Source organism: Mus caroli, chromosome 15 (assembly GCF_900094665.2).
Source record: "Mus caroli chromosome 15, CAROLI_EIJ_v1.1, whole genome shotgun sequence".
Lineage (NCBI taxonomy): Eukaryota > Metazoa > Chordata > Mammalia > Rodentia > Muridae > Mus > Mus caroli.
The window spans coordinates 1,845,868-1,862,212 of NC_034584.1; the positions used below are offsets into that span (position 1 = coordinate 1,845,868).

General features: G+C 41.5%; 1 protein-coding gene across 4 annotated transcripts in view; it reads left to right on the forward strand.

Annotated features, from left to right (window-relative positions):
- Window positions 1-16,345, forward strand: part of Ttc33 (tetratricopeptide repeat domain 33) — a 34,223-nt gene that overhangs the window by 7,339 nt on the left and 10,539 nt on the right. For all 4 annotated transcript variants that reach the window (XM_021183158.2, XM_021183157.2, XM_021183159.2 and 1 more), the window contains exon 3: window positions 15,959-16,040. In XM_021183158.2, coding sequence (XP_021038817.1) covers window positions 15,959-16,040 — 82 coding nt within the window. The remainder of the gene's footprint in view (window positions 1-15,958; window positions 16,041-16,345) is intronic.

Sequence of the window (16,345 nt, forward strand, 5' to 3'; positions counted from 1 at the left end):
GCCTTTTTTTCCCCAACAGTATGTGTATGCGTGTATATGTTTGTGTGTGGCTGTGCATGCATATTTGTCTGTGTGAGTGTGGAACCAGACTTACTCAAAACAAGCATTTTCCCAACTGAGCTGTCTCCCGGCCTCTCATCCCTGTAATTCTTTTATAATTGTGTGAGGACCTTGTCCAGTGTGTTTTCCTGCCCTTCAGATTTCTGCACACCAGTTGTTCTCCGCTCTCTCTGGTAGGCAGGCTGCTGGGCAGCAGCACTCTGAGGCCTGCCCGCCTGCTGGCCCACCTGCCCTCCCTCCCTCCTCCCTCCCTCCCTCCCTCCCTCCCCCCTCACAGCCCTTTGTTTTTCCTTTTGGTATTTCTGCTGTCTTCAAGTCACTTTACATACTAAGTTACTTGTTTTTATGTCCCTGTGAGTTTCTCTTGTTTTTTAAATTCCTATTTCCTCACTGAGCTTTATTGCGCATGTAGCATTGTTTGAACACATTAATCTGGTCTTGTCCAAATACGTTACTGTCATCTCTCCCCCAGAGAAGGCTTCATTCTTCGATACCGTCTTCTACTGCCTGTTTGATGGTGGCAAGACTGCTTTAGACTTATTTTGCCACTTGAATTTTCTCTTCATAGTATTAATGATTCTTCATGACAAAAGGCCTCCTTCTGTGTCCAGCCCTAAGGATGCCTGATGCTTTTTAGATGGGCAGTTGACTATAATGGTTACAAGTGTGGACATTGAAGTAATTTTACCTCTGTTCAGATCTTACTGTAATTATCATTTCTCTCTGGATAAATTTTGGGCAGGTCATTAACTTCTCTACCAATTTCAGGTTTCCTCATATATAAATGATGACATACATCTTAAAGGTTATTGAAAGATTTCAGAACAAGTTATATTGCACTAAAATAAATGTGTGTGAGATATTATGTATTAGGATTTTTATGGTATTGGTTTATAATAATGCTAAGCTTTTTAGAAGTTACTTTCTTCAATTTTTTTTTTTTGTAGACTTATTTCTAACTCGGATTTGTCTTCCTAAGGTAAAGGGTAAAGGGTATAGTCGCTCCCAACATTTTAAAATTGGTATGTAGTTTCAACCACTAGATGGTGACACTTGCATAGCTAGCTAAGCGGCTTTGTTATTGTGGCATGGGTTTGTATGAGTGTGAAGGCCAAGTGTAACTAGAATTTATCCTGAAGGTTAGTTAGGAAAGTATACCAGCCAAAGTGAACTTGAGTATGTTTTCACCGTGGGACGCACATCCTCTGACTCCAAGCTTCAGGGCATTTGAAGTCAATGGTTTTGCCTCACGTCTCACAAAAGAGTGGATGCAATCAGTGTAGTGCGTGGATTCCTTACTCTCATGTCCTTGGAATGTTATCTGTAGATTATTTGTCTTTGAGCTGTTGTAATGAATACCAAATTCTCATGAAAGCTCTCTCCCCTCCACTTATGCACTGGACTCATCCCTTCTTAGTTCTCAGGGACATTTTCCCTAATTATCTCCTGGTGTCCGTGTTACCCGTTCCTTCCACGTGTCCCTTTTTTAGCTTGCTGGCATGCCTGATACCGTGTTGAACCCCAGCTCTGTAAGTGTCTCTTCGCACCTACTTGGATGCATAAAAAGCATCAAACTTACCAAGTAGAACATGGGAGTTTTACGCAGGGATCTGCTGCTTTCCCATATAGGTGAAAGGCACTGCCATTTCCCCAGTTACTTCAGCCTCAAACCATGAATCAGCTCTCTGGCTTACTCACCTTCTCAGAGCTTTCTGCCCCACTTGCTTATAAGTCACTGCCTGTCTGATAGCTCACTCTGTTTCTGTAGCCATGCAGTTCTGGTTGCTACTGTTGTAATAGACTAGTGAGGCCCCATTTGTAATGCTGAGAGAAAGGCTCTTACCCCTTGACATTGACCAGATGAGACTTGGTGAAATTCTGGAGCAAGTGGTGAGGGTTAAGGCTGTGTGGAACATGCTTTGACTTGTGGGAGAATAGCACATAGGAAAGAGCCTGGGGATCACCCCTCACCCAAGCCCCCGATCATGGCCTCTTTCCAAGACACACTGATTTCATCGGTATCACTGAGAAGTTTCTCATGATAATGGTCATCTAAGTTCATTTGCATAGCTGTTGGCAGCATCCCATAGGCCTGTATTTTCCTTCTCCCCTTTGCCCCGACCCTGTCTTGTTTACTTGAGATCCCAGTAGGGTTCGCCAGGAAGCTCTCACCTCCGGCTCTGTTGTCCACATAACCACTGGACATCATTTCTAGATGCCTTTCTTTCACTCCTCAGGCCCAGCCAAAGTGGGGTTTCTTATACCATATATACTCTTTTATCCACTTTCAGTTTTCACTGCAGTTATCCTGGTCTTATTGGGAGTTATCTCGTCCCTGATTTTTTAAGAAACCTGTATTGGTCTCATTGTGCATGTTTTTATATCCTGATAGCTTATTCTGCTCCCTTGACTGGACACCTTTTAGAAATGTAAGTCATGTCAGTGTTGATAAAGCTATGAATTCTTCACCACCACTACATTAGATGAACACCTCTAACCCTAGCCTGGTAGGTTTTCTGTGGCCATGATTTGGCCTACTTCCCTAATATAATTACTTCCTTTCTCCTTACACTGTAACCGTACTGGTTTGACTTTCTATGTTCTGAACATGACGTGCTTAGTCTTGCCTTGGGCTTTTGCCTTTGTCTGGAATGGACTTTCTTCAAATTTTCATGTTTGTCCCGTCTTGTCGTTTAGGTCTCAGGTTATATACATTCCTTGGGAGAATCTCCTGTTTGCCTATCACCCATTTTGAGAAGATACTTGGTCATTACATGTCACATCCCTCTTTAAACCATGGAATTTACATTGGAATCTTTTTCTCATGACCTTTTCCCCAAAAAGTACTTTAGAAAGTTCTAGAAGAATAGTAGAGACCTTTTTTATCCTCGCCCAGAAAAAGTGACCTATAATATTTATTAAATATGCCATTAACTAAATAGCTCACTGAATTGTAGTAAATTAGAAATACAGTCGGGAGCAAAGTAACTAAGCATTGTGCCCTTTCGTCTGGTGAGTGAGCATGTTATCGAACTTACTTGGCTTGGTCACCAGCTGTTCTTTGTCTCACTGTTGGGCATTATCTCACCCTGCCCTGTGTAATCCCTGAGCTATTCACCTTGCTTCCTTCCTTGTGCTAGTTTAGTTCCATGTTGTTAAGGCTGCCTTTAAACTGGCTGAATCAGACTTTGGTCATTTATTAACCACAGTGACTTTAAACCAAGTTTTTATCTTTTACTGTTTCCTATCCAACAGCTGTAATAGGGCTGTGTCTTTTCAGTCTGTTCCAGACCGAAGTTGAATTAGGAGATAGACTGCAGGAATTGGGAGAGACCACAGACTGACTTATTGGGTGCCAAGCATCCTGTGAGCCCCAGATGGAGGAACTAAGTGGTGCCATTGTTGAGCTGTGGGAAGGATCACCTATGAAATGAACAAGGGCGTGAACAAGAGCGAGAGGGATCTGTTAGGACTGAAGCTCTTCATTGCTTGCTTCACCTTAACTGTTGGAAAATAGCTCCTTTGCTTTTTAAATGTTTGTATATTTAGGCAAGAAAGGTCTTACCTGGAAGCATTGATTGAATTTTCAAAATAGAAGTGGTGGTGAGAAGCCGTTCTTTTCTTTTTGCTTTACTTTTGTGTTCCATACAAATCTGTAGGTGTGTTTGTACATGTGTGCGTGTCTCTGTGTGTATGCATGCATATCTGCCTAATGCAAAGAGGAAATAGAAAGAGTTAGAGTCACTGTTGTGGTGAATTTCCTAGTTTATCTTGTTCTCTGTCTATGGGCAGCTTTGTTGGGTGGTGACATGGTAAGTCCTCTTCCTTTGCAGCACTGGGGCAGTGACATTTTGAGCAGTGTAACCTTTTGACAGCTGTTTTCCTCATAGGCTCTTAACATCCCTGACCCCGTGTGGCCCCTGCCACGAATTCCTTAAACACATGTGGTGACAGTTGAAAAAGACCTCCATGAATTTCCATAAATGATACATGCTGCATTGTAATAACTGCTTCTAGTTTTTTTAGGCAGATAAGAACATGTGAAGTTAAGAGGACATTTGGCTAACCCATCAGTAGCTAGGCCAGGCAGAGATTGGCGACCAAACCATTGCTTGTGTTTGAAAGTAAATGTTTTATAGTGACAGAGCCATGCTTATCTGCTTCTGTCACGTCTGTGGCTGATTTGTGACACAATGGTAGAGCTAAGTAGGTGTGACAGAAACTATCCTGCTCACAAAGTCTAAAATACTCACTAGATTGGCTAACAACATGCCATCCTTTGCTCTAGAGACCAGAACCCTTCAAGGTAAACATCTCAGAGCTAAGACCTCTCTGCTCTACCTGGATCTTTGTCCTTCTGTCCTCTCCTCTCCTCTTCCCCCCACCCCCCACCCTTCTCTTTTCTCTGTTCTTTCTCTCCCTACTCACAATCTTCTGTCTTAAGAGTTTTATAATTCTGGTTACTGAAATGATGAGATGGACTAAAGTAAGAATGGTGACTGCTTCTTGTGTTTGAGGGAAGAGCTTGTTTTTACAGCCCCAGCACACCACGGTGTTACTTCCTGGTCCCTCTTAGCATTTCTTCTATGCTTCTCTCTGTTTTCAGAAGTCTTATGGAGCAGGTAGGACAAATGGAGTGGATAGAAACTGTGATATTAGTGTCTTTTAAGTGCTCAGACATTTTCCATTTTCTGTGGGCTTAAAAGAATTAACACACACACACACACACACACACACACACACACTATGGGCCTAAAAGAATTAACACACATACATACAAAAAAATCCAAACACCTGCTCAGGCCAGCTGTCATGGCATAGTCAGGAGGCAGAGGCACGTAGATTTCTGAGTTCAAGGCCAGCTGGTGTACAATAGTGAGTTCTAAGCAGCCAGGGTGGCAGAGTGAGACCCTGTTGCAAAACAACCCCCCCCCCCCCAAAAAAAAAAAAAAAACCCTACTCTGATTTCCGAGTTCAGAAAAAAGTACCCAGAAGGACTAGAGGAAAATTAAGTAAGACATTGTTGAGGTCGTTGTAGAAGGCACTGTGGCCTTGGAAGAGCTATGTTACACACTGTACTGTCTTGGGAGGATTACTGCCATCAAGTTTGGGACTGGTCCTGTAGCTTCTCTCAGATTTTGCTCTGTAAATTAAGGGGAGCAAGTCATACCACGTTTATAGGACTTTGAGTACTAAAGACAATTGTATGTTAAATAATTGTATCAACTCTCTCCCTTTTCAAAACGTCATAGAACAGAATATACATTAAAAAGATAAAAAACATAATATTCTTAAAAATGAAAGAGTTACTCTGAGGTCAGTCAGGTGGTATCGTGGCTAGTGTGTGGTACCATCAGCAAAGGCCAGCAGCAGGAAGAACAGTGCTTTAATTTAACAGAGAACATCTTTATGGATCAAAAGATGACAAGGTAGAAAAGACAGTCCTGATGCTGGGTGTGTTTTCACTAGGAGCTCTGTTCAAACAAAGGCATTGTAAGTGGCTGGGCTCAGAGCAGAGGTGTGCTGAGCAATGTAGACAAAAGATTGGCACACCTGCAAGGGCTAACTTGAATTTGCTACCACTGTATTAGAAAATTTACTGCTATAGTATTTGTAAGGAATTTGTGAATGGAAGGATTATTGTGAATTCCAAAGAAGGAATAGACTTTCCAGTTCCCAGCTTTTTCTGTTGTCAGTAGTTACACTGGGAACATTGTTGAGAGAGGCTTGGAAGCACTCACAGTCTACCTAAGAGGCAGAGCACTTACTTTTCATGAGATGCATGGTTACTACCCTGTGGATAAGCGGCATAGTAGCAACAGACTGTTTGATGCTCTGTCACACTGGTGAGAGTCACACAGAAAGCGTGTGCACGTAACCAGAAATCAGCGCTTCGGGCTTTTGAGCGGCTCATGCATTTTCCCCTCTATTTTCCATTTCATTAATCATATTTCTAATGTTCTGCTGAGATATATGTTACATTAGTGTATGTGTATTTTGTATTGTAAGTTTCTGGATGTAATTTATTAATCTTCTTAGAGTTTGCATATTCATCTGATAGATGTGAAAGTCTTCAGTAATCACAAGGATGGATTCTCTTACATTTTTAAATTCTCCAGATAGGCCCAGGTTACATTTTAATTTTGAAATTTAATGCTTCAGACTAGTCAGAGGCAGCAGTTTTCTAGTCGTGGCCTGTTCTGCATCATCCCATGTCATAATATAATAAATATCTTCACTCCAGACTGCTCTGTGTCTACCTCACTCCTCCAGAAATGTGGATCCCTGTTAGGGGAGCTGAGTGCCCATCCCACTGCATGCACAGAACCTGGAACAGACACAGAAGCAGATTCAAAGTTTCAATTTATTCTATAAAGTGTTACTGAGAGAGTGCTATTACCAATATTTACCAGGATAATTTTGTACAGATTCATGCCATTGTTCACATGTAGATGTCAGAGGGCAACATGTGGGATTTTGTTTTTTCTTTTCATCCTATAGATTTCAGGGATCAAAGTCAGGTCATCAGGCTTGGGGCGGGGGGGGGGGCACTGTTACTGCAGAGCCATCTTGCTAGCATGTTCCTTGAATAAATTTGATAAGGGGGGTTTTTCTTATGAGAGAGGGGGTTGGGTTTAATTCAAGGGAAGGAGTGAATTCTATTTATGTTTTTCCATTTGCATATTTTGTGGACTTATCATTAAAATAAGCAGATTTATCATTAAAGAGAAGACAAGGAACCAGGCAGTGGTGGCGCACGCCTTTGATCTCAGCACTTGGGAGGCAGAGGCAGGCGGATTTCTGAGTTCGAGGCCAGCCTGGTCTACAAAGTGAGTTCCAGGACAGCCAGGGCTACAGAGAGAAACCCTGTCTTGAAAACAAACAACAAACAAACAAACAAAGACAAAAAGAGAAGCCAAGGCGCATGGGTGAAGGAGAGTTGCCCTCTTCTGCCTCTCTTCTCTCCACCTGAGGCATGAGTCATGACAGCAGGAAAGCTAACCCTTCCCCTCACTGGCTGCAGCACTCAGGAGAGCCAGATCTTCACTTCCCTCCCCTGGGCAGCACATTAGAGCTGGCCCTGGTGAGCCAGCCCCCAGCCCTTAGGGCATGACAGTGGGGAACACTGACCCTTCTCCTTGTCATCTGTGGCCTTGGGTGAGCTAGCCAGAGCAGTGCTGGAGAGCCTGGCCTGGTGAGGCTGGCCCAGGAGAGCTGGTGGGCTGACCAACTCAGCTCCCCACAAGGTCCAGATCCAGGGCTTTGAGCTGGCTACCCCAGCATCTACTCAGTCTATGATCTGCTGGAACAAGTGAAGAGGCCTGTCCTGCACATCTAAAGCACCAGGACCTCTATGACACAGAGCAACAACAGGATATCTGAGAGGAGTTCCAATGAGGATCCAGTATTGATAGTGTACCAGAAGCCTGAGGCCTCAAACCAGACCAATGACTCATTGCAATGAACCCATACATGTAAAGATGTATGGACAAAAGGATATACTGTGTGACACACTGTGACACACTACAGCTTCCATGACAACATGTGTGTGTGTGTGTGTGTGTGTATTTTAACGTATTTTCTTTTGCAGGGAGGTTGCAATGGTGGAGGGTAGATATGAAGGGATGGGGAGATGAGAGGATATAAAATTCACAAAGAATCAATGAAAACCAAGACAAGACAACTTGCTATGATCACGAGGTTTATTTTTTATCTTTTATTTGGTCAAAATTATTCTGTGACATTGATGTTAATTTCTGTTGACTTCTAATTTTCTGACGTGTGTGAAATGAATGAAAATGTAGTTAGTACATTTATTTAATTATTCCTCTATCCAGAAGTCAAACTTGGAAGATTAAAACTGTGACTTTGTACATATTTCAGAAAAATTCACTTTCTAGTACAGGTTTTCAACCTGTGGGTCATGACCCCTTTGAGGGGTTTGAATGACCCCTTCACAGAGATGACATATCAGATATTTAAATTACTGTTCACAACAATAGTAAAAATATGTAGTAGCAATGAAATAATTTTATGGTTGGGGGTCACCACACCCTGAGGAAGTGTAATAAAGGGTCACAGCATTGGGGGTGGGGGTTAAGAAGCACTGTTCTATGGGTGTACAGGGGATACTAGAAGTGGGTAACTGTAGTTGGTACAGTAAAACCCTGTAAGTTTCTTGTACTAGTAGATGCTGCACCATTGTGTAAATTTGCTTTGGAAGCGACCTTTATCCAGTGTTGTGTGCACCATCTCAAAGCGTCAGCACCTTCCTGCTGTTCCAGTTAGTCTTGTGTACATAGATGTTTGGTTCTTTCTGACTTCATTAGAAGCTTCTGTGTAAATAAGCAGCTTAAATACCGGAAGTGGATTTGTGGTTTAATCCCCATAACTATATAATTTCAGTAAGTGATATCTGCTTGTCTTAGTTAGGGTTTTATTGCTGTGAAGAGACACCCCGACTACAGCAACTCTTATAAAGAACAACATTTAATTGGTACTTGCTTCAAAGGTTCAGAGGTTCCATCCATTATCATTGTGGTGGAAAGCATGGCAGCATCCAGACAGGCATGGCTGGAGGAGCTGAATGTTCTGAAGATTGGCTCCTGTGTGGTTAGAAAGAGGGTCCCATTGTCCACCCCACAGTTACACACTTCCTCCAGTAAGGCCACACCTACATCAAATAGTGCCACTCCCTGGGCCAAGCATGCTACTACACTGCTGAAACTCTGACCAGATTAGGATTTATTTTAGGGCATATTTATACCTTCTCCTTTGCCTAGTAGGACCATACTAGACCTTTCGGTCTGAGCACTATCACCAATTCAGTTTCCTGTCTCCTATATGTGCTTGTCTTATCTGCATATTAAGTTTACCTATTTAGTAAAATGTATTTTTCGCATACTTATAAAATTTTGATCAGTTACCATCCACTACTTCTGCCCCCATGTGAATTCCAATCCCTTTCACTAAATGTATTTTACCTGCAGTCTGTCCTTTGTTGGTGGATAATCACAGGGGGACAAGAATAGCGAGTCCTCTGATGAGTATATTCTCAGCTGATCTCAAACAAGGGTGTGGTCTACCATTGTTTCAGCTGATACTACTATAATTGTTAATCTCTTCGTGGTATTGGACACTGTTTTATAGTTGTGTGCTTTCTGTTGATTTTGTTATTTAAAATCACCCCTAGATCTAGTGTTAAAATGCTGTTACTTAAGAGGGTTTAAAAGCAATGCCCGAGGAGAGAGCACCGAAGCCAGGGGTTGATGAGAGCAGGCAGAGCAAGCAGTATTTCGGGGCTCTGACTCAGGTCTTCACGCTTGTGTGGCAGGTAACTTACCAAACAGGCTATCTCCTACCTCTAGAAAATACTTTGTTAGTGAGAAATTATTCAAAGCTAGTCTTATCTTAAAATTTAAGCATTTGATACTTCTATTTCTCCTTCTTCTTAAAAGGATTCTTAGTGGATTTCACAAATTTATCCTGATGTTATAATATGCCTGTAATTGTTTCAAAGTATTAGTACACTACGACTAAATATGTGTGCTACTTTTAAATGTCAGGGCCCTGGACGTCTCTTTTCACTTTATCCCTTTACTGCTGTGCTTAACTCAGGCTGGACTGTATTTTTCCCTATAAATAGTATCAAATTTATTCATTTCTGCTCTTGCATTCTCTACTTATATTTTTTTTTCCAGATTTCCATGTGGCAAGTTGATTTTTATTTTCCATAATGGTCCAAATAATACCATTTCAGGCAAGTCTTTTGTAACTACTAAGACAGACGGATTCCCCTGGTACTTTTAGACTTCTGATTCTGTACATTTTCTTTACAGCAATCATGTTTATTCAATTACTCATTTCATGTCGTTTTTCATATTAGAATGTAGGTTCTGTATAAGTAGACATTTTGTGTCCTTCATTGCTATATGCACAACCTGTAGCAGCTAATGTGTGTTCACTATATATTTGACTGTGTGAATGTGGGCCATATCAATTTGCTTTGATGATTTTCTTCGAAGGATCTATCAAAGTTTGGTGGAAACAAAAGCAATCTGAAAGTTGATTTGATAAAAATTTAGAGAAATAATGTGCTTGGCAGAAAGCTAAAGGTGACTGAGATTTGTGTACACTGAATTGTTGAAATAGTTAGACAATAATAATAATATCTAGGCTATGTGAGCAAGGGAATCTTGTGATATATTAGAATCAAAGAAAGTAATCTAGATGAGCCTTTAAGCATAGGGCATTTATAATATGATTATCTGGGAAAAGAATAGTCCAGGCAGAGGAAATAACAACACCAATGCCCTAAAGAGATGTATGCCTAGTGTATCTGAGGAATAGCAAGGAGTATGGTCAAAATATGATTAAAGCACACCATGGAAAGGGGCCAAGTCAGAGGGGAGGTTAGAGACAGAAAAGGGAACCAGTCTTTATAGGCCTCTGTAGTCACTGCTCTATTGCTGTGAAGAGACCAATGTGCCTCTAATAAGAGAAAGCATTTAGTTGGGGGCTTACTTACATCTCAGAGGTTTAGTCCTTTACCATCATGGCAGAGAGTACGGTACCATGTAGGCAGGTTGCTGGAGCAGTAGCTGAGAGCTACATTCTGATTCATAGGCACAAAGAAAGAAGAGGGGAGGAGCTGCAGGGGAGAAAGAGAGGGAGGAAAGGAAGGAGGGAGGGAGGGAGGGAGGGAGGGAGGGAGAGAGAGAGAGAGAGAGAGAGAGAGAGAGAGAGAGAGAGAGAGAGAGAGAGAGTGAGTGCAAGCGTGTGAGAGTGCACAATGTGTATGTGAAGTGCTTTCTATGGTATTTTTTTTCATTTCAAAATTATTAGTTTAATAAATCATATAAACTTCAATTCTTCATAAACACTTTAACTTAGTCCAAACAATAATGGGATGAATTGACATTTTATGGCCTTTATGTTAGAGAATATGAAATATACCAACCATCTAAAACCTATGATTTGAATCTAACCAGGAAAAAAAATCAAGAAAAGAAATGTCCTAGGGAAAAAAAAAACCCTGAAATCTTCAATAATTTCTTATATAAATACTATAATTTTTATTAATATACATTAATATTTTACTAGCATGTCCCAGGTATACAGCATTTGGAGGCATTTAGAGAGTTACGACCAATGCAATGAGTGGATCTAGTTTGGATTTTGAATCTTCAAAGCCCTCCCTCCAATGACATACTTCTTTCAGCAAGGCCACACCCACTCCAACAAGGCTATGCCTTCTAATCCTTCTAATCTTTCCAAATAATGCAACTCTCTTATGACTAAGCATTCAAATATACGAGCTTTTGGGAGCCATTTTTCCCATTAATTATTTATTTATCACTTTATATCCCCTCCTCACATCACTTCACATATGCCCTCTCTTCTCCTCTGAGAAGGGGGAGGCTGGAGGCCTTTTTTATTCAAAGTACCACAGGCAGTGAGTTTCTCTACTGTATCTTATTACTACTTACTTTTCTTATTTTATCAGTTTGCTTCTCTACATAGTTTCAACTCTTGAGTTTCCTGTTTTCAGATTCTACAAAGAGGAATCTGATAGGCTTATGCCAGTTGGACCCTGCCATAGAAGTTATACAGAGTCAACTAGACAATGGCTTGGCTTATTTGGATTGCATATTTTTCTTTGTTCCAGGTAGCTATGGCCTGGGTGAAAGAACTTGTGGTCTTCCTTCACTTGGAAAAAAGGACTGGTTAAAACCCAGTTTCTAATACCTACCAATAAAGGTGCTACTGAGTAACTATAATATCTCCTATAACTGTATAACATTCAGTCTTTAAGCAAGTATGCTATAGAGAGAATCTTTTGGTCTAAAGGAATGAAGGAATGTTTCATATGTGTATAAAAAGTACAATACATTTAAAAACCGAGGTTTGTGATTTCTTGGGAAACTACCCAGAATTGTGCTGATGCATCATAAAGTTGGGGTAGAGCTGGCAGGTTGCCCACCCTCCTGTGCAGTCTAACAACCATGCTCACATGGGCAGCTCTGATTGGACCTACTGGGCTGTGGAGAAGAGGAGGGAGGAAAAATTGGGAGGGAACCTGTTAGGGGGTGAGGGGTGCTGCAGGAGGGTAATGGGGTGGATGGGATTGTATTTCATGCAAGAAACTCTCAAGAATAGAAAACATGGTAAAACGATACTGACAAAAATCTGAGACGAACAAGGAGGTAGTCTGAGTAATGAGGGGGAGGGTGGCCACACGGTTCCCACGTTATTAGAAGCCTTTCACCTAGAATTAAACAGTGCTCAGGTAGATGTCTTCTCATCGAGGAATTCTGTGAGCTGCAGGCTATGAAGGAGCTGGTCTCGGTGGTTCCTGTAATCTCAGCACTCAGGAGTCAGAGGCAGGTGGATTGGACTTTGAGGCTAACCTGGTCTATGTAGTAAGTTCCAGGCCAGCCAAGGCTATATTGTATAAGAACTGGTTGCAAAGGCCTCTCAAAGCCCAAAAAGGCTCTAACAGTGGTCTAGGCTTACTTATTTCTGTATGATTTGGCTGGAATCAGAGGTTACCGCCTTCCTTTAATTGAACATTTAACTCGTAGTTAAGCTTCGAGCACAGACCAGCCTGGTCTACAGAGTGAGTTCCAAGACAGCCAGGGCTCCAGGGAGAAACTCTGATCGGAAAACCAAAAAAAAAAAAAAAAAAAAAAAAAAAAAAAAAAAAAAAACCTGTGGTTTGACCGCCACGCCTTTAATGAGTATAAAAGCAAACTTTGTAAAGCACACTCGCACTATGCACTCTTTGTGCTTTGTCAAGATGGTATGAGACTTAATTTGGGGTTGGCCGATAGCCTTGGCTGGCCAGTCCATCCGAGAGATCCTCCTGTCTGTCTCCACAGTGGTGATATTTCAAAAGCTTGTGCTGTGCTTGAGGTTTATGTGTGTGCAGAGGAACTGCACTCAGGCCCTCAGGCTTGTGCAGCAAGCACTCTCCTGATGGAGCCACCCCACCCCCACCCCTGGCTTTAGGGAGTCTGGGTCTTTACATACAGCATATTTTCTGTAATGTAGTGGACATGTTCTGAGATGTGGATCACTAGGCAGTTTCATGTGTGTACATGAATATCATGTATAACCTCTGAAGTACATCATGGAGTATACTCACAAAAACTTACGTGGCCTTTTGAAAAGGACGCCTTGTGAGGAAATAGGACCAAGTGTGGCTTAGCATGAGGCTCTGATGTTACACTTGGTGCCTTCAAATCCTACCCGACCCTTGTAGCTGCAGCATTAGCTACATTCGGGAAGGTAGCTTCTTTAATCTTCAGCTCTCTTATTTATGACGTGGAGATAATAACTAGTGCCACCTGGGGTTCTGGTGAGGGTCCAGTACAGTAATGAAGGTCACGTAACTGGCACTGCAGTCCGCTCAGTGACTGTTAGCGTTTGCTCATATAACTCACAAGTCTCTTTGCTGTGTCCAAGTGCAATGGAAAAATGAGAAATATGTTTAAGGCCCACGCAATTATGCATGTGGTATAAAGAAAAATAATTGGACTAAATAACAACCTAGATGGTTTAGGTCAGTCTCTTGAGTTGCCTTTGATGTGCTTAAGTGAGACAGCAAGAACAGGATGTATGGAGTTTCACTTCTGGTGTATGTGCAAGATACAGTAAACTTGCTCTCCTAAGTATAAGAAATGAACTCTAAAATAGCAATAAAAAGTTTGTGAGTTAGATGGGGAGATGACTCAGTTGATAAGAATGCTTGCTGAATAAGCGTAAGGACCTTTGTCCAAATCTCCAGCACTCGTTTAAAAGCTGCACATGTGTGCCTGTAATCCCTGCTTTGTTGACTGAGAGATAGTGGATCCCAGGAGCTCACTGGCCAACTACCCTTACAAAACCTGCATTTTTCAGGCTCAGAAAAGACCTGTCTCAAGAAAATAACATCGACAGCAATAAAGGAGGATGCTGTCCTAATGCCTGCACATACACATCAGCACAAGTGTACACCATGCACACATGCACACACACACACTATTATATGTATTATATGATTAAAATTTATATTAGAGAATATTAGAGAATATGAATAGCAGTTGTTTATTACCAGGTATTATGCATTGTACATACAAAACACATACTGAGAAAGTGAAGGGTCCTGAAAACAACAAGAAATGATTTAAGAGAAGATAGTACGCAATGGGACGTGACAGAGATTGTCAGTGATTCACAGCCTTGGGACTGCAGACGTGCTCAAGTACCTGGAAAGAAGAGCAGTCATTCACATTGCCTAGAGAGCAGGAAACGGAGCACAGCCTCTAAAGACTGCAGCAAGTGTGCTAAGGGCAGCTGTGCAGTCACTCAGGGAGTTTAGCTGCCTGTGGCTACAGCTGAAACGGAGCACAGCCTCTAAAGACTGCAGCAAGTGTGCTAAGGGCAACTGTGCAGTTACTCAGGGAGTTTAGCTGCTTGTGGCTACAGTTGAGATATTAATTGAATACCTGGCTCTCAATCGTAAACTAAAAGGTGGTGGTGTGCGTTGATTATTAGTCTTGTGGCCATGACTAAAGACTTGACAAGAAGCCACTCGAGGGAGGAAGGAGGAGTTTATTTGAGTTCCCAGGCTGACAGGATGCAGCCCATCATTGCAGAGAAGGCGTAATGGCAGTAGTTCCACCCTGGCAGGAGTGTGCTGTTGGGACTTATCATGTCTCACACCCTGGTGGAACAGGACAAAGGGGAAGGAAGGAAGGAAGCAGGGCTGGTATTTAAAATTTTTAGGTCAGACCCCGGTGATCCATTCCCCACTGAGTCACTACCTCTTAAAGGTTCCACAACTTTTCCAAATAGTGCCACCATTTGGACCAAGTGTCCATACATATACCTTTAAGGGACATGACACACTCAAACCATAGCTTACCAGACATTATCTGCTTATTATTTTGGGTGCATTTTACCCATCTTTTAAGCTTGGCGTGTGTTTGTATTATGAACAAAAATAGATATTTGTCCTTTCCATGACTAAAACCATTGGGGTGGGGGAAGGGGTTATTTTGCTTACATCTTCACATCACTGCTCATCGTTGAATGAAGTCATGGCAGGAGCTCAAACAAGACAAGAGCCTGGGGGCAAGAGCTGTAGAGAGGCTGTGGAGGAGTGCTGCTCACTGGCTTGCTGGGCCTACTTGTAGAGAAAGACTGCCAGTCCAGTGGTCCCATTCATAACAGGCTCAACCCGTAATTTAAAAAATGCCCTACAGGTTTTCCTGCTAACAATCTGACCTTATGGAGACATTTTCTGAATTTGGGTTTCCTCTCAGATGAATTTAGATGTGTCAAGTTGTCATAAAACTAGTCAGGACGACTGTCATCTCTGCCAGGTAGATTGCTATAGCAGAACCTAGGCATGGAACTGGACTGTAAGCTTTCAAGACAAATCCTTTAGAGTACATATCCCATCATTGAAGTTAATTAAAAAAGAAAGACATTTGATTTCTCAGCCCACAAATCGCTTTTAAAGAATAATAATAATTAATAATAATAATGTGTAAGTGCTCTGGTGTGTGTGGAGGTCAGAGGACAAGCCTATAGAGTTAGTCCTCTGCTTCAACCGTTAGGTGGGATCCAGGGATTGACTCGGACATTAGGATTTGCCCCTTAGCCATTGTGCTAGCTCAGGCTCCAGAATCGTAGAAGGCGATTTGTAAGCTCTCTTATGTATATTTTGCCCTATTCTCTTTTGTTGTTTTCTCCTTTAATTTCTTTAATTTACCCATGCTTTTTAAACATTATTAGCAATCTTTAATAGAAAAGTTTCCTAGTGGATTATTTTCAAGTTCCTGATTTTTAAATTTAACATGTACTCTGGAAGAGTTAAAATATGATATTAATGTAACTTTAACAACTGCAGATACAAGGAGGCAATTCAGAAGTGGGATGAAGCACTACAGCTAACCCCAGATGATGCCACCCTTTATGAGATGAAATCACAGGTAATATTGATAAGGAATATGACTTTTACTCTGTAATTATGCTGTGGCTGCTCACTGAGCAGTGATGAACTAATTTGTCTGCTCTTTCTCCTCTTTTCTAATACAATTGTTTTTAAACATTTTTAGCATATTGTATATAGCTTTGTTTTGTGTATAAAATTAGAAATGCATTTGCTTTTGCAGTGAGCTCAACTATTATTTCAACCTAGCTCTAAGAAAATGTAACATATAGATAAAATTACTAGTTAATTTTTTAAATAGATGGAAAGTTTCTACATTGCTTATAAATTAGTTGTCTACTAGTA